Genomic DNA, 27,260 nt, shown 5'->3' on the forward strand with positions numbered 1-27,260 from the left:
ACACCAGGAGCCCGCGGGGCGAGCACCCGCCCTAAGTGCGGGCACGGTGGGGGCTCCGCACCGCTGTAGCCGCCGCACCGCCGGCGTCCCTGCCCCGCAGCCCGAGCCCGTCCCGGCACTCCCTCCGCCATTGCCCCTTTAAGACGCTGCCCTTTGGGGCGCATGAATGGAGTGGGCGGGGCTCTGTCCTCCTTTTCCGCGCTGCCATTGGCCGAGGGGTCCCCGCGGCCCCGCCCACCCACCGGCGGTGCTCTATAAGAGCGCGGCGGGGCGCGAGCTCCCTGTCCGCCCGCCGCGTCCCCGTCCTGCCCGCCGTGCTCGCCGCCTCTCGCCATGAAGGTCGCCGCTGTCGCTTCTTCGCCGCTGCCCGCGGGCGCCGGTGGCCCGCTGAAGGCCGTGCGGCCCGGGGAGACCGCTCGCTGCGGGCCGGTCCCGGGGGTGTCGCCGGTGGCGGCGGAGCAGGCGGCCGCCGCGCTGCTGTACGATATGAAGGGCTGCTACTCGCGGCTACGGGCGCTGGTGCCGACGCTGCCGCGGCACCGGCGGGTCTCCAAGGTGGAGCTGCTGCAGCACGTTATCGACTACATCTGGGACCTGCAGCTGGAGCTGCAGTGCGGCCCCCCTCGCCCCGCCGCTGCTGGGGACTCCCCCGAGGTGAGTGCGGACCCCGCGGCACCGGCTCAGAGCCGCGCTCCTCACGGGCAGCACCGGCGTTCCTTGGACTCTCCTTCCCCCGATCCGCGCCCTCTCCTTCCCGGGGATGTCTCTTCCTCCTGCCCCTTTCCATCTCCGGCACCTCTGGCAAGTATTGACCGCCCGCTTCGTGTCCCTTTCCGCAGGCTCCGTGCATTCCCGCTGCCGATCGGATCCTCTGCCGCTGAGACCGCTCTGGACCTTCCACGGACATCGTTCCCGGGATCCCGGTCCCACCACGGACATCATCCCCGGGATCCCGGTCCCACCACGGACATCGTTCCCGGGACCCCGTCCCCGAGCACCGCGGCTCACCCGCATCCCTGGTTCCCCAACCCCGCAGCCTGGGCAGGGGGTGCTGTGGGCCGGATCCTTCCTTCTCAGATTGCTGAGAGCATTCCCCGTATTGTATATTACAATGATTCTGGAGAATATTGTTCTACAATAGCTGGAGTTTTGTTATTAAACAAGCCCTGATGACCACACGTGCGTTTTCTTCCTGCCGCCTCCCCAGGGTTTTGGGCGTGTTTTGCTCCGGGGATTTGTGCCCCATTTAACAGGGGGCAACTTATGCAGACCACTGTGGGCTGGGTGGGTATGTTGGGGGTACAGGGTCTGGGACCCTGTGGTGGTGCTGGGGAAGGGATTTCTCATGGGCTGGTCTCAATTTCCTGTGTCCCAGCACTGCCCACACAGAGCCTCTCCCAGTGATTCCTGAGGGGTTTCATTCCCTAGGCTCAGTGGGGTGTTGAGGGTCAGACACAGGAGGAAAGATGGTTGGCACCCTATATTCTGTGGTGGGATAATGCAGCAGCCCTGGGATGCATCTTCCCGTGATTAGGCACCTAATGGGATGATGACACAGAGGGGACAGTGCTGTGAGCCAGCTGTGGGGTTCTGTGCCCCATGGGAGTGTGGTTTCCCCATTTCCCTGGACAGTGGTGTGTTCACAGCCTGGAATTCCCTTCCCTCCCCTTCCCAGCTGGGCCACCTGCACCCAGCAGCCTTTCCAGGGCTCCCACGATTGTTGCTGTGTCAGGACTGGGGGATTGCAGGGCTGATGATGCAGGGATTGTTCCCTTCACAGGGGAGAGCAGATACGAATCCTGGGGTGCTTCTCTCTGTGGCCTCGCCCCGTGGTTCCTGCTCTTCCTGGTGCAAACCCTGCCTGTGGGGACACACAACGCTCGGGACAAGGAAATTGCATCAGGGCTTGTGCAACCCCGAGGGCTGGGGGTGCCCCGGGCAGCTGCCGACCTGAGCTTCCCTGTGACTCACAAACACCCCGGGGATCTCACAGCCTCCTGTCCTGGATCTGTTCAGACCTCCCTATGGGCCTGGCAGGGACAATCGGGGTGCCTGGAGGGGCTCTTGTTGCTCCGGTGGGACCCTTTAGGCTCTCCCCCTCCCCAGGGTCCTGCAACCAGGGGATTTGGGGCTGGAAGGGGCTGAACAGCCCCAGGCACAGCCGTGTGCGTGTGTGAGGCTGTGCACACCTCTGTGTGTGTCTGTGTGCTCACAGCTGTGTGTCCACGCGTGTCCACTCGTGCTTTCCCAGCCCAGCAGGGCCTGTGCAGGGGACAGGTGACCTGGGCTATCCAGACACTGCCTCGCTGTCCACTCGTGTCCGGCTGTGACAAAGCAGCGGGGGACACGCAGGGGGGCCGGGGGCTCTGGGTGATGAACTTGTCCATCCTTGGATGGGTCCCCTCCATCACCCCCCGGCTCCTCCTCATCGTCCCCCCGGTGTCTCCTACGCCGCCCGCCCTCCTCCCAGCTCCGAGCGCGGCGGGACGGGCCGGTGGGTCCCTCTCCCGGTGCCCGCTCGCAGTGCACGGCTCGGGCCGCCCGCCTGGAGCAGCCTGGAAGGTCCCGGGACAGGAGAACCGGGGCTGGGGGCTCTGCTCGGGCCGGGGGCGGCGCGGGAGGCGCTGGGGCTGTTCCCGTGCCGTGTTCGCGGGTGCCGTCCTTGCCTGTTCATTGCTGCTGATGTGGAAGCTCCCGCCGGAGCGGTGGGGAGACGGGCTCCGCGTGTGTCCGTGTGTGTCCCCGGGTCTCTGCCTGACCCCTGTGTGCCCCACAACGGAGCCCTCGCCATGCAGCCCTGCCCGCCATCCATCCCCTGCTCAGGGGACGCGGGGTGGCACCCCCGGGTACCTGGGCACCCCCGGGTACCTGGCACGGGAAGGGGCTGCGGGGCCAGCCCGGGCTGGCAGCGGGGCTGGCAGGGCCGAGCCCCTGCACGTGTCGGGATGCCGGATGCGGCAGCTCCAGGATGCACCGGAGAGCCCGAGGGAGCGCCCAGCCCGCGGGCACCTGCGCCCCAACCGGTCCCTCGGTGTTTTCGTGGGACCTGATTCATCCCGGAAGGGATTAGGGACGGGGGAAATGGGTGACGTTGTGGTGTGACCAGGACCCGGGATGGACATTGGCGTCAGAGCTGGTCCCTGCTCTTCACTGCCACGTACAGTCCTGGGACACGCAGGAGCCGGGACCCATGGCAGGAGCTGCGGGACCCATGGCAGGAGCTGCGGTGTGGGGCACGGCACCCACCGGGCACGGTGAGAGCTGCTGAAGGGCAGGGGCACCCTGGGATGGAGGGGCTTTGGTAGGCATTGGGCTGGGGTCACTGCTGGGGGCTCTGGTCGCTGCTGCAGCCGTGGCTGGTGGCACTGGGCATCCCAGGCCAGGGGGCAGCTGGTTTCAAGACCTCCATAAGGTGCATTATGTGGGCTGTGGTCCCTCTGGTGAGGCTGCCCCTCTATGTGGGCTCTATGTGCCCCTGTGGTGCTGAGATGAGGCCCTGGCCCTACTAGAGGTACCTCTGTGTCTGCCAGGCTGGATCCAGGAGGGCAGCTGGAGCCCTGGCACTGGAGGGGCTCATCCATAGCCCAGGGCACTGGAGGGGCTCACCCCAGCTAGGGGACGGTCTCTAGGGTTTGACACTGTGGGTGGCTCCTTCCCCACCACTGGGGTTTTTTGGAGGGGATTGCACAGTTCTGCTCTCACTCTGACTGTCCCAACTTTTCCATCACTTCCTTGGGGGCTGCTTCTATACACCCCAATCCCCACTGACATGCTGGTAACCCTACACAGGGTTCCCAGAGCCCTTCCCAAGGTGGGAACAGCTGCTGGCCCCTGGTGCAAATGGGCTGAGCCCCCTGGACCAGCTCATTGCGTCCCTGTCCCCCACTGCTCCGTCGCTCCCAGGCAGGGCACAGCTGAAGCCCTATGTGGCCTTGCCCCAGCCGGGTCTCTGTGTGTCCCCACATGTCCCGTGTCCCTGTGGGGAGCCCCAGCTGGTGTCCCTGGCTCCTGTGTACCCCCAGGGTGGGGCTGGCAGGGCTGCTGTGGGACCCTGCATTGCCCTGCTCCCACGATGGGGCTTCCCCTTTCAGTCACGGTTGGGCAAGGCTGGGCTTTCGGTGGCTGGAGCACTGCGGTGTCCCCATGTGTGCTGATGTCACCCGGGGCTCCCTGTCCCCAGTATAAGTCCTGGCTGTGCTGGTGCACAGGGAAGGGGTCTCTACACCTGCTGTGTGTCCCCCAGCCATGTCCTCTGCTCCAGCCTCCAGGTCCCAGCCTCGAGGTGCTGTATGGCTCTGCCTCTTGCTCCTGCTGCCCACCTGTGTCTCTGCCACCACCACCAGCCCTGGCATCAAGGTCTGGCTGACCCAGAGGACGCTGGAGTTTGGTGAGTCTGTGCTCCTGAGTAGGGAGGGATGGGGGGGACAGTGGGGGATGATGCCCAGACTGCCAAGGATGGGGAATGAAGGGAACCAATGGGCACCCCCAGGAATGATGGCAAGTCTGACAGGAATGGGGGATGGAAGGACCATCCTGGCCCTGGATGCTCACTCTGCTGACACCCCAGGTACCCCAGCCCCTTCCTTGTGTCACCCCAAATTCCCACTTTGCCCCAGGCCGGCGCTTTGGGCTGGAGCTGCTCCAGTCGATGCTGCAGAAGGAGCACGAGCTGAACCTGACGGGCTCCTACAACACCCTCCTGGGAACTCTCACCTACGCTGTGCCACGGTAGGAGCCACCCGTGGGCTCCCTGTCCCTGTCCCCATCCCTGTCTGTGCCACAGCCACAAGCACAGCTCGCCTGTGTTGTGCAGGATTCGCATCCACGAGCTGCAGATGAACGAATCCACGCTGGACTTTGCCGAGGACGTGGGGCTGAGGCTGACGGTGCAGCGCGCCCGGGTGCAGCTCAGCGCCGACTGGGCAGCGCAGCTGGGAGCCGTGTGAGTGCCCATGGGGACAGGGACAGCACCCGGGTGGCGCAGTGTCCCCGCTGTCCCCGCGCTCACCCGCTCTGTCCCCAGCCAGGACAGCGGCTCTGTGGAGCTGGGCATGCAGGACGTGGCCGTGGCCGCGGTGCTGGGTGTGAGCGAGGACGGCAGTGGCCACCCCACGGTTTGGAGCGCCGGCTGTGACACCCACGGCACCGACCTGCACATGGAGTTCCACCGTGGATACAGGTGATGCCAGGCCCCTGCTCTGTGCAGGACTCCTGGTGCCCAGGCAGGGTGGTGGGCTGGGGGAGGCTGGGTGGGGGCCCTGAGGTGATCTGAGCACCCCACTGTGCCCTACAGCTGGCTCTACAACCTGCTGGCACCTCTGCTCCAGAGAACCCTGCGGCAGCAGCTGAACAAGCAGGTGGGTGCTCAGCCCCTGTGCTCTGGGGTGTCCCTGTCCCCCCCAGCCCAGTGAGAGGCTTGGAGACCCTCATCCCTGACACCCTGCTCTGCTTCCAGCTCTGCCTCGTGCTCCAGAGAGGCATTGACAGGCTGGACACTGCCCTGAAGCGCATGAAAGGTGGGTGAGGGGACCCCAGGGTGGTCCTGGGGGGCTGTGGACAGGGCTGGTGCCCAGCAGGGTCTGCAGGACCCCCCTGTGGGGCTGGATCCTGCCAGAGCCAGGCTGTGGGAGGGGGCTAGGGGTCTGACTCCTCACATCCACTTCGGTGTCCCTGCAGTGTCCACCCAGCTGGACACCATTGCTGCCATCGACCACTCCCTCCTGGCACCGCCAGCCTTCACAGAGGAGTATGGGGACATTGCCCTCAAGGTAATGCCATCCTGGGCATCCCTGGGCCACATTTGCGAAGAGGGGAGCCTGGCTGATCCTCAGATCCATCTGTGTGTCTGTGCAGGGAGAGATCTTCAGGGTGGGCACGTACCACCAGAGACCCTCAGCGCTGCCTGTGGCGCTGCCTGTGGCACTGCCCATGGCACTGCCTGTGGCTTTGCCCACGGCCCTGCCCACCACACCGCCCATGGCACACGAGCCCACGCTGCTGCTGGCTGTCACCGAGTTCGTCGCCAACTCGGCCGCCTTCACCTACTTCACAGCCGGGGCCCTGCGCAGGCTCATCTCCAGTGACATGGTAGGGGTGGCTGCAGAGCAGAGCTGTCCCCACCGGGCTGTCCCCATGCCCACCCCTGCTCAGCCCCAGCCCCTGATCCCTCCCTGCCTTCCAGGTCCCCCGGCGGTTCCCGCTCCAGCTGAGCACCAAGAGCATGGGGATCTTCTCCCCTCAGGTGAGTGGCATGGGACACAGGGACAAGGGGACACAGGCAGGACATGGAGTAGGACAGGATGCAGGTGGGATGGGACATGGGACACAAGATGGGATTGCAGGAGGAACAGAAGATGTGATTGAATGCTGGAGAGTGGGAATGAAATGATGAAGGAAGGACAGGAAAGGGATGGGATGCAGGAGGGAAAGGTTGCAGGTGGGATGGAACATGGGATGGCACAGAGGTCAAATGGGATGCACGAGGGACAGGACAGGGAATGGGGTGCAGTGGAAACGGCAGGTGTTGCAGGCAGTATGGGATACAGGCAGAAGGGAACACCCCGGGACAAGGAAATGGGCAGGGCAGTGATGGGCACACAGGACCTGCTGGGGGCATGGCCAGCATGGCTCTGTGCCACCCCTGCCCTGTCCCTCCCAGCTGCAGGAGCTCTATCCTGACCAGCCCATGGAGCTGCACCTCTGGGCCCGCCAGCAGCCCCTGCTCTCCTGCCATCCTGATGCCCTGCACGGGACCCTGCTCAGCTCTGCCGAGGCCTTCGTGGTGCTGCCCAACGCCACCCGTGCCCCTGCCTTCCTGCTGAACATCGTGAGTGGCTGCTGCTGCCACGGCTCGGGGAGCCAGGGGACCCCAAAGGGCCTGGCTGGGGCTGGTGTGCCTGTGCTCCTGGCTGGGGCCAGCTGGATGGCACTGGGGGATACTGGGGCCAGCTGGGGGATACTGGGGGCAGCTGGCACTGCCCTGGTCTCTCCAATGCCTCTCCCTGCTGCAGGATGCCAACGTGACGGGGAAGCCGACAATCACCAGGAACAGACTCGGGGGCACTGTGAGACTGACAGGGTGAGTGCCTGACCCTGAGCTGGGTCTGAGCTCCCCTAGGACATACCTGGAGAGCTCCCCCACTCTCCACCTCTGTCCATTTGCCTCCCTGAGACCTGAATTACCTGCTCAGACCCCATCCTGCCCCCAGTTCATATCTGTGCCAGCTGCCCTGGCAGCAGGTGCTCAGCTGGACCTGCTCTGCTGGGTCCTGGTCCCACCATGGAGCTCAGCCTGTCCCTACCCTGGCACGGGACAGTTCCCATCCCTGTGCCGGGCCCTGACCCCGTTCTTGTCCTACAGGCTCCACATAACACAAGTGGCATCAAACGTGGGCCCAGTGGAGGTGAGTGGCTGTGCCAGGGAAGCCAAGGGGAGCCCTGGGGGGGAACTGGGGGGCTGTGGACCCCATGCATGGCAAGTCTGGCAGGGGGCTGAGCCCTGCCTGCAGCATGGACCCTCTGCCTGTGCTGAGCCGGGCTCAGGGCCTGCCTCTCCCACAGGTGAAGCGTCTGGAGACCCTGCTGAAGTTCAGTCTGTGGCTTTTTGGGGTTCCCCGGGCAAACAGTAAGTGCTGTCCCCGTGCTGTCCCCCCATCCTCCCACAGCTGCACCAGGGCCATCCCCTGCTACGACTTTGTCTCCCCACAGAGTGGCTCCAGGCTGGCATCGCCCTGCCCCTCCCGCATGGCCTCAGCCTGCTCAGACCCCGGCTCTCACTGCACCAGGTGGGTGTCACCACTGTCCCCTTACCCAGGGGTCCCCCATGTTCCCCATATCCCCCATGTCCCCCATATCCCCTTTCTCACCCTGACTCCCTACAGGGCTTCGTGCTCATCGCCACGGACCTGCAGTACGAGCCGTGAGACACCTGCCTCGTGGGAACCCGCCAGTTCTGTCCCCATCACTATCCCGGGTGTCACCGTGCCCCCGTGGCTGGCAAAGCGCCCAACCTCGGGAGCCACAGCCCCCATGCTCGGCAGGGATTAAAGGGGAGGTAGCTCAGCCCTGTGTGCTGTAGGTGTCTCGGGGAGCCCCCTCACCCTGTCTGCCGGGCACGGTCCCATTCCCGATCCACCACCGGGCGTCGCCGTGTCCTCTGCTGCGAGAGGCTCTGCCTGTGCCCTGGTGGGCTCCGTGCCCTCTGGGGGGCTCTGGACGGTGGGGACGGGGCTCTTGGTTCCCTCCGATCCCCGCGGCTCTGTCGGTCCCGGGGGTCCCTGCGCTGCCGCTCCCCGCAGCCGCTGCGGCCGCAGCTCTCCCGCTGCCCACGGGATGGTGCTCGTGTCCGCGGGCTCCCGCCGCTCCCGCCGCCCCACGGAGCCCGCCGGGGCCCGGGGCCGCCACCCGCTCCGGGGGTCCCCGGAAAGGACAGGGGAGGGGGGCTGCGGAACGCTGAGCTGGGCGCGTGGGAGGGATGTGGGGTGGCTCGGCGTTCCCCATGCTCGTGACATCCCAAAAAAGCCGAGTGTTTGTGTGGTCCAAACCGTGCTGGAATGAGCCTTGCACAAAGGGAAGGTGCTCCTTTGAATGGTAGCCCCGGGAATACGGGGGGCTGGGGGTTCCAGTGAGGTTGTGAGTCCCCTGCCCTCCTCATGGGTGCTGAGCCCCTGTCCCCAAAACCAGCACCCCCTGCCTTGGGCTCTCCTCTCCCCACCACCCCTTAGTGCCACCCCACCCCACCACCATCCCTCTGGACCACAGCAAACTGCCCTTGGAGCACCCCAACCCTTCCTTGGGCAGAGAGAGGACCTCATTCCCATCCATCCATCCCTCCCTCCCTCCCTCTCTCCCTCCCTCCATCCCACTGAAGCCAACTCCTTTGGCTCACTCAAATTCCCAATGACTGCAAAGACCACAGCAACAGCAGCAGCTCGAATGACAAATTTATTTGTGGATTCACCTCCACCTGCAAACCGAAGCGTTCAATGGGCTAATGCTAATCCTCGTGCTCCCCACGTGGGACCAGAGTGGCTCCGACATGAGGAGCGCGAGGCCGTGCTCAGTGGCCAAGTGAGCCCCTCTGGAACCTCCGGTCCTCCCCTCACCTCCGTCCCTCCCAGCTTGGCCTCTGCAGGGAGCACGGTCCCACACATAAATACGGACAGACAAGATAACAAAAATAGCATTAATAGTATTCACAAATGAATTAAAAACTACTTGTATATGTACAGCAGAGCGCGGGCAGTATGTACATGGACAAGCTGTGGACAGCTGTGTCTGCCCGCGGTGGGCTTCGAAGGATGGGGGCGTTTATTGTGGAAGCTAATTTCAGCTCAAAGGCCAGAGGTTCCCTGCTCCAGCAGCAGCAGGAGCAGCGTGGGAATGAGGGGGAGGGAAGGCAGACACCTCAGTCACTGCATGCAGCCATCACAGCCACGCATGGGCACTGCCTGCACTACGGGACTGGGAACGCGGGGAACAGCAGTGGAGAGGCCAACAGCTCCTTTGTCCCCAAAGAGGCTCCCCAGAGGTGGAGATGGCTCTCAGCCAGTGCCAGCCCTCACTTCCATCTCCCCTGGGCTTGCTTCCCTGCTCATCTCGTGAATCAGCTGCTCCCTGGGCTTTGCCACCCCTGTGAAGGTGCTTCCCCTGACCCTTCCAATCGCCAGCTCAGGATCCTGGACACCACAGCCCCAGCTCTCTGCAAAGCCCTTTATGCCAGGGACAAGCACTCTCCCCCTCTCCTGCCTCCTTCCTCTGCCAACCCAGAGGAACAGGCTGGGAAGGGATGAGCACTGTCCCACAGCCATCTACATTTGGAGTGAGGAGGAGGAGGAAGAGGACAAAGAACCCTTCAAATCATGCACAGCCCTGGGCCTGGCACACCATCCTCACATGGGACAGGCCGCAGCTCCCAGAAACTGCAAATGCGGGGAGAAAGGAATTCTGACCAAGGGCAGAGCCCCTCACCTCTGGCCTCTGCCTCCTCCTCTTCCTCTCCCTGCCACAGGGATGAGCTCTGACTGGAGAAGCAAGGACAGGATAGGGATGCTGCAGGGAAGTTCCTGCCTCTCCCTGGTGCCTGCGTGTGCCAGAGACGGAGGCACGGAGCCTGACCCTTGCTCTGGCTGGGGAACTTTTATATTAGTGACACATCTACACACACGCACGCACTCACACATGCAAAAATAAGTCTGTTTATTCTCTTCCAAATTATTTGGAGAACCCTGCAGGGCTGGGACACCTTCTAGCCTGTGCCCCCCCGCCAGCTGCCTGGATCTCCCCAGCGCTGGGAGCTGGTGGCTGAAGTGCTGCATTGGCCTCAGCGCCTTTTAAAACACAACGGAACAGTAAATAAGACGGGCTACAATAAAAGGAGCTGGCGGCACGAGGGAGAGAACTCCGTGGAGCAGGGTGCTCGGCCGGGATGGAGGGGCTGCCCCGGTGCCGGTGCTCGGGGGCGGAGTGTAGTGGATGTGGCGGTGGAGGCGCAGCCGTCCCGGCCACGGAGGCTCGGCGGCGGCCGCTCACTTGCGGCTCAGCAGGGATCCCAGCAGAAGCACTCCAGCCACTGTCGCCCCCGTCAGGAGCCATTTGTTGAAGGTCTCCTGGCCTTTCCTCATCTCGGCAGCAGCATCGTTCCCATAGAGGTCCACAAAGCGCTCCTGTGGAAAGAGGAGAGTGGTGAGCACGGGGGTGTGAGTGGAGCAGAGGGAAGGGCTGGCAGGAAAGCGGTGGTGGGGACTGGGCAGATGACAGATGCCTTGTGCTTCCTCGCTCTGAATCATGCACACAGGGCAAGGGGACAAGCACAGTCATGAGAGAAGAGGATGCCAGAAAGGATTTGTGAGGAGAACACCACGCGGGCAGGGCAGGGGATGCATCACGTGCCCTTGGCTCTCTAAAATTAGCATCCAAGTGTGATAGAAATCATTGCAGTGGGAACCCGCTGGGCTCCATTCCCTGGCCAAGGCCTGTGCAAGCAGCAGCAGGGCTGGTGCCCATGGCTGCGGAAGCCCACACCGTGCATCCCCCCAGTGATTTTGTGTCCACAGTGGAGCCTTCCACCTCCCACTGCCGCATCCTGGCCCTCGCAGGTTACTCCACAACACGAGCTGGATTTCACAAATCCCTGTGGCGAAGGTAGACATTGGGTCGCCAAGCTACTGCCTTCCCACGGCTTCAGGAGAGCAGGCCAAGCACGAGGCTTGGCCAGGAATGCAGTCACTCCGGCCCGGCCCGTCCGAGCCGGCTGCCTCCAGCAGCAGCAGGAGCTGGGAAGACCTCAGCCCATGGTAAGGAGGGCTCTTGGGGTCCCTGAGCCGCACACGGCAGGGCAGGCAGCAGAGAAACACGTGGCCAGGATCTCCCAGGTTTATCAGGGCTGAGCAGGAGGCTCAGAGCTGGATGGAGAGGAAGCTGTGAGCTCCAGGCTCAGGGATCACCAGCAGCTCAGCGTCAGCAGGGGCTCGATGCTGTCGCACCTTGAGCCCATCTTCCAGCAAGATGCCCGGGTTCCTGGTAAGTGAGAGCAGTTCCAGTAACCCAGCTGCTCTGGGAAAGCAGAGATAAGCCCTGCTGACGCTGTCACGCCTCGCCACAGCCGCTGCACAGGCAGGGGGAGCACTCCTGGCTGCCTGCTCTGCCAGCTCTGCCTCCCACACCTGCCCACAGCCTGTGCCCGAGGGCTGTGGGGGTTTGGTGCCCAGGTCATGGCTGGCATCCATGTGCCTCTCTTCCATGGAACATGGTGCCAATTCTCCTGGCTCCCACCAAACAGCCCCAGGATGGTCACAGCTTGCAGGGTATCTCCTCACTTGCCACATACCTAAGAGCAAGCTCAGACAGTTTTTCAAAGCAGGGTGTGCAGCAGACCTGCATGCTTACTCCCAGGGAGCTGGGCTGTGTCCCTCTTTATGGCCACAGGGATCCTCAGGCCAGGGGATCGGGTCCTTGATAAGCTGTGCACCTCAGCACCTGCCTCTGCCACCAAAGCTCTTCTCCATGTCCCACCAGACACCTCCCACAGCTGCCTTCCACACCCCATGACCATGAGGAGGTACTCACAAACCCAAATGCAGAGTGTTGGGACACAGGGACTTTGCCAAGTCACCCTGGAGCATGTCACTGTTGCCACCTCACTTAAGAGTCCCCTTGAGGGGTATGACAGTCATCCCCATGACTCCCCCACCCACACAAAGTGGCAGAATGCAGCTCACTTCCCACCATGCCTGTCAGCTAGCAGAGGATCTATGGAGGTGTTGTACTGTGTCCTGGCCCTGCAGGAATGGGCAGCATGGAGCTCACAGGCAGATGCTGTCCAGGGAGGAAGGTGAGGGCTGCTGCCTGCTGCCAGTCCACTCACCCAGAGACAGCGAGTGATGTGCTGCAGGAGAGGGACAGGAGCAGAGCCCAAACCCAAAAAGGAGATATTTTAAATTCTGGTACAGGAAATCCTTATGCTGATAGGTGGTGATGAGTATGGAGCTGTGACAGGGCATGGCAGTGGCAGCAAACTGAGAGCAGGCTGGCAGGGATGGGGGGCACAGGGAACTGGGGCAGAAAGCACCTGTCCAAAAAACACCACCCCTACAACATTTGTGTCTGGGGAGATTTAGGCTGGATATTAGAAAAAGATTCTTCACCAGGAGGCTGGCTGGGCATTGGAACTGGCTCCCCAGGGCAGTGGTGATGGCACTAAGCCTGAACCAGAGTTCAAGGAGTGTTTGGACCACACTCTCAGGCACATGGTGGGATTGCTGGGCTGTCCTGTGCAGGGCCAGGAGTTGGACTTGATGATCCTTGTGGGTCCCTTCCAAGTCAGCATATGTTTTGACCTCTCAGTGCCAGGGCCCTTGCTCCAGGGATGGTCCTTCCCTTGGACACACATCCCAGCTCACAGCACCTGAGGCTGCAGAATGCTCAGCTGGAGGAAGGTGCCTGCATCCCCCAGATCTGATTTCCTTTGGGGATTCATTGGGACCTGCCCCACTGAGAGTCCCACACATCTCCACAGCAGGGATGTCCCCACTGTGCCCAGCAAGGCTGCAGGGCTGGACAGGGCCACACATCCACCCAGCCTCTCCGTGGGGCAGGCACCAGGAGAGGCCCATCCCGCAGGGCAGGGAGCCAAGGAGGGCTGGCAGCCGCCTCTCCACGCTGCTTTTTCCATGGCATGTGGTGCCTTTGGGGAAAGGCAGTTCCAAGAAGCCCTTGCTTCCAAGAAAAGGAAGTGTTTGCTGAAGGAGAGATAAATGGCGCAGAGTGAGCGCGGAGCTATCGGGCGCTACAGGCGGAGAGCAGCGCAGCCAGAGCCCAGCACAGGCAGGGAGGGACCTGAGCCCCTCTGCTACCCTTGGGAAGGGAGCAGCAGCTGCTGGAGCCACAGCTGGGGGCTGCAGGGGACCCGAGGACAGTGCCTTGCCCTTCCCCAGGGAAACTACCCTAGGAGCTGGGATAGCTCAGCCTCTGCACAACTTTGATCCCAGACGTGTCCCCTGGGAACCAGATCCCAGACCAGAGGGAGTGGGAAAACAGGCAGAGAACGTCCTCCCTGCCCATGCTGGGGCTGGGTTGAAGGTTAGGGAAAGGCAGCTTGCTCTGTTCCCACACCATCCCGGCCCCTCTGCACCTGAAGCCCAGCACTGCCAGGACTGAGCCCGACCTCTCTGGCCTGGTGTTTGGATCTCAGGCTTGCCCGGACACGTCCAGATATTTCTGGCCTCCCCCAGTCACCTTTATCTGAGAGGAAATATTTGGAATTCCTGAGCTGATCACAAGGACTGTGGTAGCAACAGCACGTCAGTGTCCCACTCTGTGGGCCTGTTCCAGCCGAGAGCACAGGCTGTTCCATCAGAATGGCGTCACATCCCCTTCCCACCCCGGGTCACTGACACGGCCCAGAGGAGGATGCTCCAGAGCAGGCAATGAGTAAGCAGAGATCTTATTCCTGTGCAAGAGGCAATCCCCTGCCTTTGTCTCTCCTCTCCAGAACTGGAGAAGGAATGCTCATTTTCTTGCTGGAGGAGCTGGGGCAGGGCATGCTTCCCTCCTGCTGCACATGCTGCTTGCAGGAGGCAGAGAACCTGGAGAGTCAGGCTCCACCACCCCCCAGAGCTGGGGCAGGGAGGTTCCGCAGTGCCAAAAGTTCTCTGGACACTCACAGAGCCCCAAACTGCAACCCAGCACTGTGGGGGATGCAGCAACCATTTAAACACTGCCCAGTGCCCACACACAACCCTGCGGCAAAAAGGCAAGAGGAGCAGGTCTGACCTGAAGTACTCTGTCTCTAGTGGGAGAGCAGCCCAAAGAAGCATGACTTCTGACTGAGACACTACTCACATCCTAGCCTGGGAAGGAGAACACCAAAATTTGAGGCTCTCATTGTTTGGTTGGTTTCATTCACAGGGCTGCCCGTGCAGGAGGGGGAACAGTTGCTGGATCCCATTCAGGGCGAGCAGAGCAGAGCAGGTTCCTCTTTCAAGATAAGCCCCAGCACTTGGGGAAAGAGGATTCGGTGACACTGAGCCATGAAGGCAGGTGAAGGAAGCAGATGTGGGCAATAAACTCCCATCTGGCCTCTGGTGAGGCAGGAGAGCAGAGAGGGGAGGGCTCTGGCAGTTTGGGGCTCAAAGCTTGCCCTGCACAAGGGGTGAGGAGTATGGAGGTCACTGAGATACCAGGACAAAGCTCTGAAAATCAGCAGAGACGATCCAGGCTCTACTGAGAGTATGCAGGTGAACTTGGTCCAACTTTGACATGGAGACTTGGACTCCAGCAGGAGCTTTGGAGCTTCCCCAGGGCTCCAACACCCAGCCAGCCCAGTGAGACACCCCCAGCACCCACCTCAGCATGCACAGCAGCCTTTCCAACCCAAGGACCCTGATGCGTTTTAGCAAAAATGATCTGGTTCCCCAGAACGCCCCCATGGGACAAGTCAGCATTGCTCCCAGATGGATCAACAGAGCTATGGGGAGGTTAAGTGCCTTTCCCAGAGCTGTGTGCGAGCCAGCAGCATGAGCCACAGCATCTGACTCCCAACCCAGGCATTCTCATCACGAGGCAATGTTTCCCTTGAAAACAAGGCTGTTTCTGTTTTACCTTCACCAAAAGTACAGCTGTGTTCCTGCTCAGAGGTCTAACAGCAACCACCGGCCGGGAGCAGAGTCATCTGGATGACCAGACATTTGTTAATGAGATGCTGGGAACAGTTTTGTGCTGAGCAGCAAGACAAGGAGGGAAAAAGAAAGGCAGCAGCTCAGCACAGACCACAACAAAGCCCTGCATCGACAGCAACCTGCTCCCAGAGCCCCTTTGGGCTGCCAGCTCACCACATGGGGCTGGCATATGTGAACCTGGAGGTGAAGCACAGGGGAGAAAAGGCAGCTGAGAGCTTTAAGAATAAAAGAAAACATAAGTATTCCCAAAGGCTGCCACTGGGATCCTGTAAACACAGCTCTGTGGGTCCCTTTGTGATATGAATGGAAGAGACATCCTAGAGGTTCTCCCTCTGCCATGCTCCCCCTGATGCTGTATCCACATGTGGCCCCCAGCACTCCCAGCCCTGAAAGGAGGGCAGCAGGGACAGAGTGTGACTGCAGAGGTCACAGGACTGCCTGCAGTGCTGGGCAGTGGAGGTCAAAGTGAGCACCTGACTCAGGAGCATAGCAAGGGATCCTGCCATCCAAGGCAGGTCTGACCTTCCCCATAGAAACACACAATTCCCTATAGATCCTGGAATGGTTAGAGAGGACCTTAAAGATCACCTAATTCCAGTCCCCCTTCTATGGGTAAAGAAGATCTGCAGCTTCACCCCACTGGTCCCCACCAGCAACCCCAAGCAGGCTCAGAATGGGGTGGGGAAGGGGCTCTGGGACACAGAGAGAGGAAGGGGCTCTGGGGACAGCAGCTGCAGGTGCAAATACTCCAGAGACTCAGCTCTAACTGTTATGCAAATGGTGACCTCCAGGGAAGCAGCTGCTGATCTCCATGACAATGGCAGGGAATGCCACCCACCCACTGCCCCTCCTGCCTTTCCTGCCCTTGGAGCTGGTGCTGGGGTGTTGAGGATCCTGGGGTGCTGGCCCTCCCCAAATTCCAGGGCATTCATTGAAACCTGAGACTGGGAAGGAGGCAGGCATAAATTCAAAAGAGGCAATTAAATAAGAACACCCCCTCTTCTTTCTCTCCTCACTCGGGCTTTGCTGTGGGACCGTAGCTTGGGGGTCCAGCAGGGAAGCTGTCCCTTGGGCCAAAGCCCAACAGACCTGCAGGGCTCCAGCCTAGCCCAGGCCAGAGCCAGCTCTTTTCTAACCAGAAACAAACCCTCACTAGCACATTCCAGCCCTAATCCTTGCCTCGGCAACCTTCTGTCAAACTGGTTTCATCACCGGCTCCAGGGAACCTGCAATAACCCCACACCATTCAGCACAATTTCAGCGTTTTCCAAATACATGAAAGAGGCTACGGTGACAGCTGTAACCCCCGTCCCTGCCCCGGGAGACTGCTGTGCACAGCACGAGATGGAGAGCAGGGAATTGCGCTCTCCGTTCCAGAAATCTGCTGAAACATTCATGTGTATTGAAGCCGGAGACGATGTGAATGACTAATCCATTTGCATCCATCTTTCATCAGTGTTCCTCCCAGAGCTAACCAGGCTGAGGGCTCCCGAAGGTGCCACAGCCCTGCCCAGCACCGGGCTGCTCTGGGAGGGCAGGCAGGGATGGCAGGAGACACGGCTCTGCTACAAAGGCACAGCGAAGAACACATTGGCTGAGCCGGATCCACTCAAGAGATTAGCACCTGCTGGGAATGGGATTGTTTTCCAAAGGGCATTAAGTGGAATAGTCCGAGGAAAGACGGTCTCTCTGATGCTTGTCCCCACCGGACAGATGGTGTCTGAGCCCCGCAGCAGAGCAGCCTTTGTGCGAGGGGCACGCTCGGGGGGCAGGGAGGGCTCCTGCTCTCATGTCCTGGTTATCTGCCACGGAGCAGAGGGACAGCACCACCTCAGCAGGGCCACTGGCACCCAGGGAACAGAGCTCAATTTTCACCTTGTCACTGCTCTTCCTGGACGTCAGAGCTCCTGTGCAATCGTGCCCTTGTGTAACCGTGGGGAAACCTGTGCCGGGGAGACGAGCCATGCTCACGTGTGCCCGGCTGCCGAGCCACGTTCCCTCTGCCAGGGGGTGAGTGGGCGATGCTGACAGCTCTTTCTGGCCCTCACCCGCACCGAGAGCCTCACCAAAGCCACCCCACAGGGAACGATGGTGTTACCAGGGCTCAAGGGAGCCAGCTGGGTGCAGGGACGGTCCCCAGAGGAGACAGATCCTGGGGGGGAGCTGCCTGATTCTCCTGCCTCAGCCACTCGTCCACCAGCATCCTGGAGGAGCGACAGCCAAGCTTCACCACTTCCCACTTCAGCCCCAGCACCTCACGAGGCTGCTGTAATTCTTACATGCCACTTGAATGAAAAAGGGGAAAGGGTGGAGGTGCAGGAAGAGGAGGAAGATGTGCTCATTCTGTTTTCACTTCCTGTTAGTTCCATGAAATCTGAAATTATTCAAGCCACAAAGTCCCTTTTAGCAAAATCCTTGCTGACTTGAGGGCAGGAAGCACAGTAGGCAGCTGATGCAGCAAACGCGAGAGAGAGCAGTGCAGCATGAGAAGGAGACTTTGTGCTCTGCCCTGGGCTCCTCCATGCATGTTGTTGCATGAAATAATCACTGGCTGGTGCACTGGAAGCTTCTAAATGAGGTCAGTTGCTCTATTAAAAGACATTAGCTCTCCAGCAAGTTTAATACACTGGTGAGCCATATGAGTATAGAATGAAGGCACTTGCAACACTCCATGATGGCTGATTTACAGGTAGCAACACCTTATTTTCTCCATATATAAGTCATATGTCACCCAGGCACTACCCAGGGCCACACACATACCCAGCACCCACATCCCAGCCCAAACCCTGAGCCAGCTCACCACAAGTCACACACACAGAGTAATGCCACGTACTGCCACCAGACGTGCTCCCTGCACAACACAGGCAGTGTCCCCAGCCCTCCACAGCTTCCATGGTGGCACAAACCAGAGACATGGGCAAATGGCACTGGTACTGTTCAGAGAAGCAATGCAGACATTTCCTGCTCCACCTGATCATGGCACTAGGTGCATTCAAACTAAACCAGCTCCATGCCAGACTAGACCTCTTCTCTGAGCTTCACCAACAGCCCTTCATCCTCCAGCATAGAAAACCCTTCCACGCTCCTTCAGGAGGCAGCCAGCTCCAGCAGCTCCCTTTAGAATCCCACCCCAGGAACCAGGGCACTGCATGGCTCTGCCCACAGGCCCCTTGCACAGTCCCGCTGTGAACAGCTCTAGCTCCTGCTCCAAGCCCTGCCTGCTGCCAGCTTGCCACGTTTTGGAGTATTTGATTTCACTCTTAAGAGCACCTGCCTGGCAGCAGTACAGGCAGGGAGAACCTGCCTGCTCTTTGTTCTTGGCCAGGCAAAGGCACCTGCCTCGGTTTCCCTCTGAGCTCAGGTGCAGGGTTGTGAGCTGGGGAACTCTGGGTCCATCCTAGATCAGGAACAGGGGCTGAAAGGCTGAGCCCAGCTCTGCTCCCACCGGAGGCTCCTCATCTCCAGGGCTCATCTCCCCAAGCAGGATACTGATGCCAGGAGCTAGCTACTAATTGGATCTACTTAAATCAGCAGCTACGTCTGCAGACACAGCTGAAACACAAGCTTGAGCAGGAAGGAGGATAATGCAATAAATTCAAACAGCTTTCCCCAAGGGAATCGCACAACCCCCTGAAACTTCCCTCTTTGCAGATACAGCCCATTACCCTTCCCTAGGCCTGCTGTGCCAGTGTAGAAGCAAGCAGCAGTCGAAAAAGTAACCAGCCCAAAGCCCCCTGAAACACCAAACTCCCCCAGCTTCCTGCTCCCAGCAGCAGAGGGAAGGCAGACCAGTTACAGCACAACACTCAAACAGTCCCTGTGGCCACGGGAGCCTCTCTGGTTAACGCTCCGAATCCCGCTCCTCCCTCCCTCCCTTGCTACCCCGGAGGCAGGCAGCAGCGCTGAGTGCACTGGGTTTCCCATTAAAGAGATCCTGAGAGACAGCACTGGGCTGGTACACGTGAGCACGTGTCCGAGACAAGGCACGGGCGGCTGGAGGGATGCACGGAGCTGCAGCGGGCGTTCTCGCCTGCAGGCAGTCCTTCCCAGCACTGCTCAGCCCTCAGATTCTTTTTTTTTTTTGCTAACTAAATTAAACATGAGGATAAAATAAGCAAAATACCTAAAAATAAAAAAATAAACCGAGCATTTCTACAGCACAACTAGGTCACAGCTCCCCAGCATGCGAGTTGTGGCAGCCACGGCTCAGCCCCTTGAGCCTCCCGGGTTCAAAACTGACATCTCTCTTAAAAGGCTGCTCCCGAAACCCACACCTGCTCTCCGGTGAGCCCAGCTGGAGCCATCTGCTAACGGCTCAGCCCTCAGTACCCTCGTTCCGCTGGGCTGTTGTGCTGTGGCAGAGTAACCCTCCTCCCCACCTGACCAGGATGGGTGCCAGCCGTGCCCTGAGCCTGCCCCGCTGCCCCCCTCCATGGCTGCGCTGTGGGAGAAGCTCTCCCACGCCTCTGGAATGCATGTTCCTTAACTTGAGCTCTTGGCATCTCAGGAATGAATAGGAGCGGGACTTCAAAGAGATCTCGCACCAAGAACTCATCCCGCACATCCTTCCAGGTGAGGAGCAGGGAGGATGAAATTTCCCTGTCCAAGGTCAGGGCAATAAAGCAAGGAATGCCCTGGCACCGAGGGACTCTGCTTCCCTTTCATGTCTCCACTCTGTGCGTTAATCTTTAGTGGCTCAGAACAATAGTGTTTAAGGGCAACATCCCTCCCTTGTGGGAGGGTGGAGCAGGAGAGCAGAGGGTGGAGGAGAGTGGCTGCTCTCCTGCCACGGCAAGGCAGAGCCACCCTCGGTGAATACCTTCTCTCTGAATCAGCAGGTAGGTCAACATCCTGGCTGCTCTGGGGTCCCCAGAGGGGACAGAGCAGCTGCCCCCAGTCCCCTTCTGCTCCCACAGCAGAAGCCACCATTAATCCCTCGCCTCTTGGTTCAGCAGGTCTGCAACACTTCTACAACTGATATCCATCCCTTACCTTCCCCCAGCTCCTCCTGGGAATACTCTGGCTTTCCAGCTAGTGGGGAAAGAGCTGCTAGAGAAATACTCCTTGTAATGTCAGGATGGGACTGTGCTTACAGCCATCAGCCTGGTAAGAACCAAAGGAAACCAAACCTTCTCAGCTTCAGCAAAGGTCTCAGAGCACCACATCACCATTCAGCTGCACCCAGTGTGTGCTGCAGGCGTGTTGCTGCTCCCGGGGGGAAACCATGTACACAAACCACACCAGAGCTCCATGGAAATCAGGCACAGCAGCCCAGACACACACAGAAAGCTGCAGCTTCCACTTGGAAAAGAGAGCTCCCACCCACCCTTTCTGCTGTGCTGGGACACCCCACTGCTGCTGAAGCAGAGAGAGACCCTGGGCAGCACTCCAGGGACACGGCTCCAGCGTCAGAGAGGAGCAGGATGAGCAGGCGGAATGGCATTACTGAGAGCAGCTGTGAACACAGAGCAGCAAGAAACAGTTTGTTAATTATTTCACAGGTCTTTTTTTAAATGACACTCAGCTCTTCGGATTAAAGAGCCTCGGAGTGCTTTAGGAATCAGAGTTGCCAGTGGCTCCCCTGGGAGTGAAGGAAATGCTATCCCTTTCGCTCAAAGACCCCGGGGTTAAGTGGGCTGCTCTGAGGCACGGCCAGCCACGGGCAGGAGTTTGGCTTTCCAGGCGCCTGCTGTAATCACAGATCTAAGGAACGTAATCAAACTGCACCACACACCGAGAGGCAGCAAGGAAAACAGGCAGGGCCCCAAAGAAGGAGAACGAGGAAAGGGGGTAAAGAGCAAAGCTCTGGAATCAGCCTCTGCACTGCTCTTGGTCTAGCGGCAGGAATGCTGCTGTGGGCCGGGCAGGAAGCTGCAGTGGAAGTCATTCCAATGGCATTTCCTGGAGAGCACTGCAGAAAAGCCTCCCAGGTCGAAGGCTGGGTGAGGAGCTGCCAGGGATCTGCACACTGAGCCCGATCTCCAGCTGTCAGTGAGGATACAGCTACCTGGGCTGGCTGCTCCAGGCAGGACAGCCTGAGTCAGAACACTGCTGGCACCTCCCACAGCCAGGGAGGAACACCCAGGACAGTGAAGGGACATGGGGAACCCCACTGGCAGGAGGACAGCACTTTTTTCACCCCATGCAGGTGATGACAATGGGGCCATCGTCTCAGCTGCAAGGGATCAAGGCTGTAAAATAATTACTGAGGACAAAGTGCAAAGCAACAGCACAGCTGAGCACCACAGACCAGGCTGCTCAAAGCCCCATCCAACCTGACTGTGAACACTTCGAGGGATGGGGCAGCCACGGCTTCTCTGGGCAACCTGTGCCAGTGTCTCATAAACCTCACAGGGCAAAGAACCCTCCTAATATCCAATCTAACTCTGCCCTCTGTCAGTGGGGAGGAATTCCCCCTTGTCCTGCCACTCCATGCCCTTGTCCAAAGTCCCCCTCCACCTCTGCTGGAGCCTCTTTGGGCACTGGCAAGGAGCCCTCTCTTCTCCAGGCTGAACAACCCCAATTCTCTCAGCCTGAAATGAAGCCATAGGATTAATCTTCAAGACAGCAAAGTGTGGCCTTGCCTAAGCTCAGTAATTTCCAGTGAGTCAGTTCTGCTGCACGTTGACCACCACATGGAACAAATGGCTGTGATCTCAAACAGGATTAGAAGTGCTGGGGCATCCCCAGAACCCAACCTGTAACACTCAGAAGGGCAGAACTCCGGCAAACCACACTCCCAGGAAATGTGGTAGTGGCAGGGACAGCTTGTGCAGCATACCTGGGACACAAGGCCAAAAAGCACTTTCAAAGAGCTGAGAATCAAAGTCTAACTCTCAACCTGAAACCATCGAGGAGCCTGGAGCCAGCACAGGATGAAATCCCAGCTGTGAGCTGTCATATGACCCAGGCTGAGTCATTTCCTATCATTCAGAAAAAAAAAATTGAAAAGATAAAAATGAGCTTGCTATATTGACACGTTCAAAGGGTTTTCCCCAAAGAAAATCACAAGCTTTTAGTCCTCTGCAGGGTGACACAACACATGTCCCAGCACACCAAGTCCTGTGTGGTCAGGGTCAACTGAGAGCCCAGGAAACACTGAGCCATTGCAGGAAGTAGTTAATTCTCCATCAGCCTAGCACAGTTTGTTGGGATTCATGTATCACAGACTGGTGCTAAAGATGCTATTTGCTTTCAGGTCTAGCCTGATGCAGCCCCTTCATGTGGGTCCCCACCATACGCCCCACAAAACTCTTGACTCTATATCCACAGATCTAACTCCAAGCTCATCCAGAAAACCATCTTTAAATCCTACTCTGAATGTGGATTTAGCCTTGAAGGGAAAGCTGTCATGCACTGGAGGGTCACAGCCAGGAAGGAACTACTGCTCACTTTCCTTTCTCAAACAGATTAGGCACGGTCAGTACATCTCTGCCTGCCAGGCTCTCTCCTGTTCACCCTGTGCTTCCCCCTCCTTCCCTCCCACTCACCAGATTTCTCTCTCCACAATTCCCAATCCCTGCTGGCACCACCATTTCAACTTCACAGCTAGTGGGACCTGGTCCTGGTCAAAGCAACTGGCCCAGGAAAGCCTCCTTTTTGGATCTGATGGCTTGCCAAGGCAGCAGCTCTCTTCTGGCTGGTTATTAAATGTTCCCCTTGGGTTGCTCTTGTTTGTTTGTTTTCCCAGTGCCAGATTGCAGAGCAGAGGGCAAACCAAGGCAGAGCCAGTAAATGTGACAAAACACTTCTATGTTAATGTTATGGAGCAAGATTTACTATTTCCCCTTGCCTCAAAACTTGATTTCTCAAGAGAACTGCTGGAGCCCAGCACACAGCAGCCTCCAAAGGCACCTGCACCCCATGGCCCTCCTATGCTGCCTTTGTTCCACTGGTGGGGAATGAAACAGAGCTTCCCACACAACTGGGCTGTGCAGCACTTGCTATGGAGCCATGCTCCTTCCCTCTTTTAGAGGGGCTTTCCAGGAAGAGAAGTGCTGCAGTGCTCCAAAACACAAACCACCTGGGCCCTGCCAAGCAGGCCTGCCAGAACTTGCATCTCTCTCACCAGGACCTGCCTGCTGCACCTCTCGGGAGTGCTTTGTTTGAATGGGACAGGCTCTAACAGCTCCAGTGCACCAAACAGACTCCCTGTGCAAACAGGGCAGCAGGAGAGGGATGGCTCCATCACAGCCAGGGCAGGGTGGCACTCCTCTTGCAGGGAGAGCTGGCAGAGGGCCAGTGGCTTTCTCCCTGCAGCTGGAATGGCGAGAGCGAAGGAAAGCAAAGCGCACTCAGGAGCTCTTATGGCCTCTGTCCCTTGGTGTGGAGTGGCATGGCTTCCTACAGGAAGGAACATGATGAAAGCTCAGAGTGGAAGAAAGCTACAGCCAAGATGTCAAATGAGCACTCAGGGTTTGCAACAGGCTGGCAGCAGCAACACTGCCCAGTGCTGGTTTTTGGTGGTTGGTGGTGTGGACTCCCCACACTCCGGCCTTCACCACCCTGCCTGGCTTCCATTCAGCTCCCAGCTTAGCCCAGGCAGCGGCACAGCCTGGGCAGGGAAGTTAAAAGCCCGGTTCAAGGTTAGAACAAGAGAGCAAGGCAGTCCCCTGAGTGGGAAACGGCATTTTTCAAAGAGAGAGCTGGTGGGCAGGTCAGATAGAGAGGAGTCCTGACCCTTCCGCAATCTGTTGAACAAATATTTGTTCCAAACAATTAATTTAGAGACAGACACAAAAAAATTGAAGAGTCTGAATCGTGTGGGTTGGGGGTGGGGAACAGAGGGAGGAGGTGTTTGATTCCCCACAAGCAGGGACCAGTGATTTTCCACCAGTGATTTAATCTAAATCCCCCAGAGAGTTCATTTACAAAAAATCAGATTGCATTATCGCCTAGGTCTCCAGGATACAGCCCAATCCGTCACTAACAGCAACAGCCACACTAGCTTGGAAACCCCAGTTTGATCACTTAATTCCAAAACTAATCTGTGGTCTAAAAGCCAAAAGCAGAGGGAGGGGGAAGGAACTCTGTATTTGGCCAGGGTTATCTGCAGGATGAGAGAGCTAATGGGCCACATACAGCCAGATGAAATGGCCAGCAGATCCCAGGCCATTAATCGAAACCAAGCTCCTCTCCTTGCCTGAGCAGCCCCACCCAGGCAGTGCCCCAGGGCAGTCACATTCCTGGAATTTTTTCACCCTTCCTGAACCAGCTCCCTCTCCCTGGGTACACCAGCTCTCCTTCTTCTCCGGGGTCCCCAGCACTGCTGGCCAGGCACGGGGAGCTGGGGAGAACCTCTTCTCTGCAAGGAGAGTGCAGAGCACAACGTTGGGCTCAAAGGCTCCTGTCCCCTTCCCGAAATGCTGGGCTCTGCCAATGGATTGCGAGCTGAAGGGGGCTGAGAGGCCCCAGCTCCCAGCAAGGAGGCAATTCCCCACTGTTCAGATGCCAATGCCTGACAGCATGAACTCTTTCCAGTGGGAACCGGTAAAGGTTACAGCAGCAGGGAATCACTAAGATGCAGAAGCCAAATGAAAACTCAGACATCTGTAGGTCATATACCTCCCGCCGGCAGTCCCAGGCTGCACCGCACAGCCGGACCCGGCATTTCAAGAATGCTTCCTGAAGAAATGCTTATTCATGTTAATACCTCACCACTGAGAGCTCCCAGGGTTTGCTGCTGGGGCAGCTGGGAGCACTGCTCCCTGCCAAGGGAAAAGCAGCTGCAGGCTTAGCAGCTCCCCAGCACAGAGGTTGCCTCCACCTCGGCCCTGGCTCCCACCACACCAGCTCAGAGAGTCCCAGAAGCCCACCCACCCACCGAGATCTGCTGTGGGATTCACTTCACCATGAACAAGGCAAAAGCTGTTTCCAGAATGAAGAAGTAGCTGCTACCTCTGCCAACCACCAGCCAGCCCACCACAACACTGCTTCAGAGAGGAGGAAGCTCCACTGCCTGCTATTAATGACACTGGGAATATACCCCAGAGCCAGGGCTCTCCTTGAAGAACAAGCTTGGATGACATTAGATTTCCAAAGGCTCTTGGAAAAACAGGTCTTTTACATAACATCCAGGGAGGAGAAAAAGCAGGGATGGAGAAAAAGCGCGGTGGGCTGACCCTCTTGGGAGAGTGTTTAGAGCACAGAAGGCAAGACCACACACCCTTTATCCTCCCTGCAAGGGGTAGGACAAGCTCTAGCACAAACATTGCAGGGAGCTGCCGGTTTGACCAGCCCCACTGCCAGCCTGGAGCGAGGGAGGGCACGGGCAGCCACCCCCAGCACACAAAGGTGTTCTTACCCATCCGCCATTCTCCTGGATCCAGGGGTCTAAGTGGTCGGTCAAGTACGTGGTCATCCAAGACACGATGCGTTTCACCAATACCCTCATCTCCTTAACAACGCTCTCCACGCACAGGGCTCCTCCGAAGGAGAAGAAAGCCACGATGCGGCCCCAGTTCACTCCATCGCGGAACAGTTCGTTCACTACCTGCTCAAAGCTCTGATACGCCGTGCTGGGGGTGATGTGGAGCTGGGAGGTGAGGTCGCTGAACGCCCGCCGGTACCTCAGCTCGAACTCATCCCCCGCCTCTCTCAGCGCCTGCCTCACGTCGGCCGCTCGACGGATCTCGCGCACTTCGAGGCTGCTCTGGTGCACGGTGGCTCCGTTCACTATGTGGCTGGTGGCTGCGTGCCAGGAGGGGCTCCCGTTGAGGACCCCGTCCATCTCGTCCTCCTCCCCTGCAAAGTCAGTCCTGTTCTCATCCTCCTCCTCCAGCTGACTCCAGCTGTATCCTTTCTGTGAGAGCTTGTAGGAAACAAAGTCAATCACTAACTCCCGGTTACTGCTGTACATTTTCACACCTGGGACGCCCTCAATGAGTCCATGGTCCGGAGCACAAGCAGATCAGCACTTAGCAGGTCCCGACCCTGCTCCTCTTCCTCGCGACCGATGGAAGCATCTGACCTTAGCACAGAGAAGGAGACAGGCACCGAAACGGTTAATGCCACAGCTCTTAGATGCACCCGCGCCATTACCACCGATAGCTTATCGTTATACTGAGATCACCCCGCAGCTCTACGCCGAGGCTCAGGGCCACCAGATTGAAGCCACAACACCCCCTCCCCCGGCAAGCAGCCCCGAGCCCCGGGGAGCCCCAGGCTCGTTCCGAGCAGACCCCAGATCTCACCGGCTGCGGGTTGCGCCTGGCAGGCCGGCTGCGGGCCGGGGCGGAGGCGGTTCTTGCTCTGCTGGAGCTTCGGGTCGGCCCGGAACGCGACAGCACCGCCCCCGCCTCGCCCCGCCCGTTAAAGGGCCCGGCGCCTCCGCCCCCTCCGCCGGCGTTACCCAACGGCTGCGGCGGCAGCGGGCGGGCAGCGCTACCGAGGGATCACGGCAGCCCCACGGCGGCCCGGTTTGCCGGTAACCGCAGCCCCCGCCGCCCCGAAGCTCCTCACTCCCCGCAGGAGGAGAGGATAAACCGCTGAAACCGGCGAGCGCTCCTCACCGCGGGAGCCGCCGCACGGCCCGGCGTCCTTACGGCAGCGATTCCAGTCACGGTTAGCGGCGCGCTGCCGCTGCGGCCAGGACGGTGACACGCCGGGCAGCGGCAGGCGGGAGCACTGCAGGGGATAGCCGGTCCTCCCGGCCACCGGACTGCCTCCCTCCAATCACCGGACCGCCTCCCCCAGAGCCCCGAACCCGCCCCCCCCGGCACCGGATCGCCCCCCCCAGGTCCCCGGACGGCCCCACCGGTCGCCGTACCTGGGGGGCGGGGCCGCGCACGAGGGCCGACACGGCGCCCGCGCAGCCGACACGCCAGCCAATCAGCGACCAGGAGGGGCGGGGCCCGGCTCCGGTTTCTCCCTTTGGCTGAGCCGCGCGTCACTCAAGGTTTACCCTACCCCGCCCCTCACCTCAGCGCCTGACTGAGGGTCGGCGTCCTTCCCGGCTCTGCCGCGCGGGCCCAGCTGGCAGCGAGGCCGGAGGTCGCCGGGAGCCCCGCCGGGCCTCGGCCCGCTCAGCAGTCCCGGGATTCCTTCCACATCGCCCGCCGAGCGGCCGGGGGGGTGCGGTAGAGT

General features: G+C 59.6%; 4 protein-coding genes across 7 annotated transcripts; 3 read left to right on the plus strand and 1 right to left on the minus strand.

Annotated features, from left to right (window-relative positions):
- Positions 1-300: 300 nt before the first annotated feature.
- Positions 301-1,176, plus strand: ID1 (inhibitor of DNA binding 1). Its single transcript, XM_059480886.1, has 2 exons — positions 301-654; positions 840-1,176. Exons 1-2 carry the CDS (start codon positions 334-336, stop codon positions 879-881), a joined length of 363 nt encoding a protein of 120 aa, XP_059336869.1. The 5' UTR covers positions 301-333; the 3' UTR covers positions 882-1,176.
- A 2,014-nt stretch (positions 1,177-3,190) lies between these two features.
- Positions 3,191-8,054, plus strand: LOC132078805 (bactericidal permeability-increasing protein-like). The gene is made up of 16 exons (XM_059481133.1): positions 3,191-3,254; positions 4,262-4,387; positions 4,617-4,728; positions 4,814-4,942; positions 5,024-5,179; positions 5,294-5,357; positions 5,456-5,516; positions 5,677-5,768; positions 5,854-6,087; positions 6,182-6,241; positions 6,659-6,826; positions 7,011-7,078; positions 7,361-7,403; positions 7,561-7,624; positions 7,708-7,784; positions 7,881-8,054. Exons 1-16 carry the CDS (start codon positions 3,191-3,193, stop codon positions 7,920-7,922), a joined length of 1,560 nt encoding a protein of 519 aa, XP_059337116.1. The 3' UTR covers positions 7,923-8,054.
- An 876-nt stretch (positions 8,055-8,930) lies between these two features.
- Positions 8,931-27,241, minus strand: BCL2L1 (BCL2 like 1). Of its 4 annotated transcripts, none has more exons than XM_059480550.1 (3): positions 27,096-27,241; positions 25,480-26,145; positions 8,931-10,664 (listed from the first exon to the last, which is right to left on the minus strand). In XM_059480550.1, exons 2-3 carry the CDS (start codon positions 26,032-26,034, stop codon positions 10,527-10,529), a joined length of 693 nt encoding a protein of 230 aa, XP_059336533.1. In that variant the 5' UTR covers positions 26,035-26,145; positions 27,096-27,241; the 3' UTR covers positions 8,931-10,526. The 4 variants fall into 4 exon arrangements, with proteins under 4 accessions (XP_059336533.1, XP_059336532.1, XP_059336530.1 ...); XM_059480549.1 differs by lacking the exon at positions 27,096-27,241 and adding an exon at positions 26,687-26,853; XM_059480547.1 differs by lacking the exon at positions 27,096-27,241 and adding an exon at positions 26,369-26,611.
- LOC132078796 (basic proline-rich protein-like) lies at positions 26,183-27,055 on the plus strand. Its single transcript, XM_059481125.1, has 4 exons — positions 26,183-26,339; positions 26,392-26,601; positions 26,646-26,738; positions 26,871-27,055. The coding sequence occupies exons 1-4, from the start codon at positions 26,183-26,185 to the stop codon at positions 27,053-27,055; spliced, it is 645 nt and encodes a 214-aa protein (XP_059337108.1).
- Positions 27,242-27,260: the final 19 nt, after the last annotated feature.

Source organism: Ammospiza nelsoni, chromosome 12 (assembly GCF_027579445.1).
Source record: "Ammospiza nelsoni isolate bAmmNel1 chromosome 12, bAmmNel1.pri, whole genome shotgun sequence".
NCBI classification, from domain to species: Eukaryota; Metazoa; Chordata; class Aves; order Passeriformes; family Passerellidae; genus Ammospiza; species Ammospiza nelsoni.

Bases quoted from the DNA above. Each gene is read 5' to 3' on its own strand.
- ID1 (XM_059480886.1), top strand. From the start codon at position 334: ATGAAGGTCGCCGCTGTCGCTTCTTCGCCGCTGCCCGCGGGCGCCGGT. The intron at 655-839 runs GTGAGTGCGGAC...CCCTTTCCGCAG, and splicing joins CTGCTGGGGACTCCCCCGAG to GCTCCGTGCATTCCCGCTGC.
- LOC132078805 (XM_059481133.1), top strand. From the start codon at position 3,191: ATGGCAGGAGCTGCGGGACCCATGGCAGGAGCTGCGGTGTGGGGCACG. The intron at 4,943-5,023 runs GTGAGTGCCCAT...CTCTGTCCCCAG, and splicing joins GCAGCGCAGCTGGGAGCCGT to CCAGGACAGCGGCTCTGTGG. The intron at 7,625-7,707 runs GTAAGTGCTGTC...GTCTCCCCACAG, and splicing joins TGGGGTTCCCCGGGCAAACA to AGTGGCTCCAGGCTGGCATC.
- BCL2L1 (XM_059480550.1), bottom strand. From the start codon at position 26,034: ATGTACAGCAGTAACCGGGAGTTAGTGATTGACTTTGTTTCCTACAAG. The intron at 10,665-25,479 runs GTAAGAACACCT...CTCTTTCCACAG, and splicing joins TCCAGGAGAATGGCGGATGG to GAGCGCTTTGTGGACCTCTA.
- LOC132078796 (XM_059481125.1), top strand. From the start codon at position 26,183: ATGCCACAGCTCTTAGATGCACCCGCGCCATTACCACCGATAGCTTAT. The intron at 26,340-26,391 runs GCTCGTTCCGAG...TGCGCCTGGCAG, and splicing joins CGAGCCCCGGGGAGCCCCAG to GCCGGCTGCGGGCCGGGGCG. The intron at 26,739-26,870 runs GTTAGCGGCGCG...CGCCTCCCCCAG, and splicing joins CGGCAGCGATTCCAGTCACG to AGCCCCGAACCCGCCCCCCC.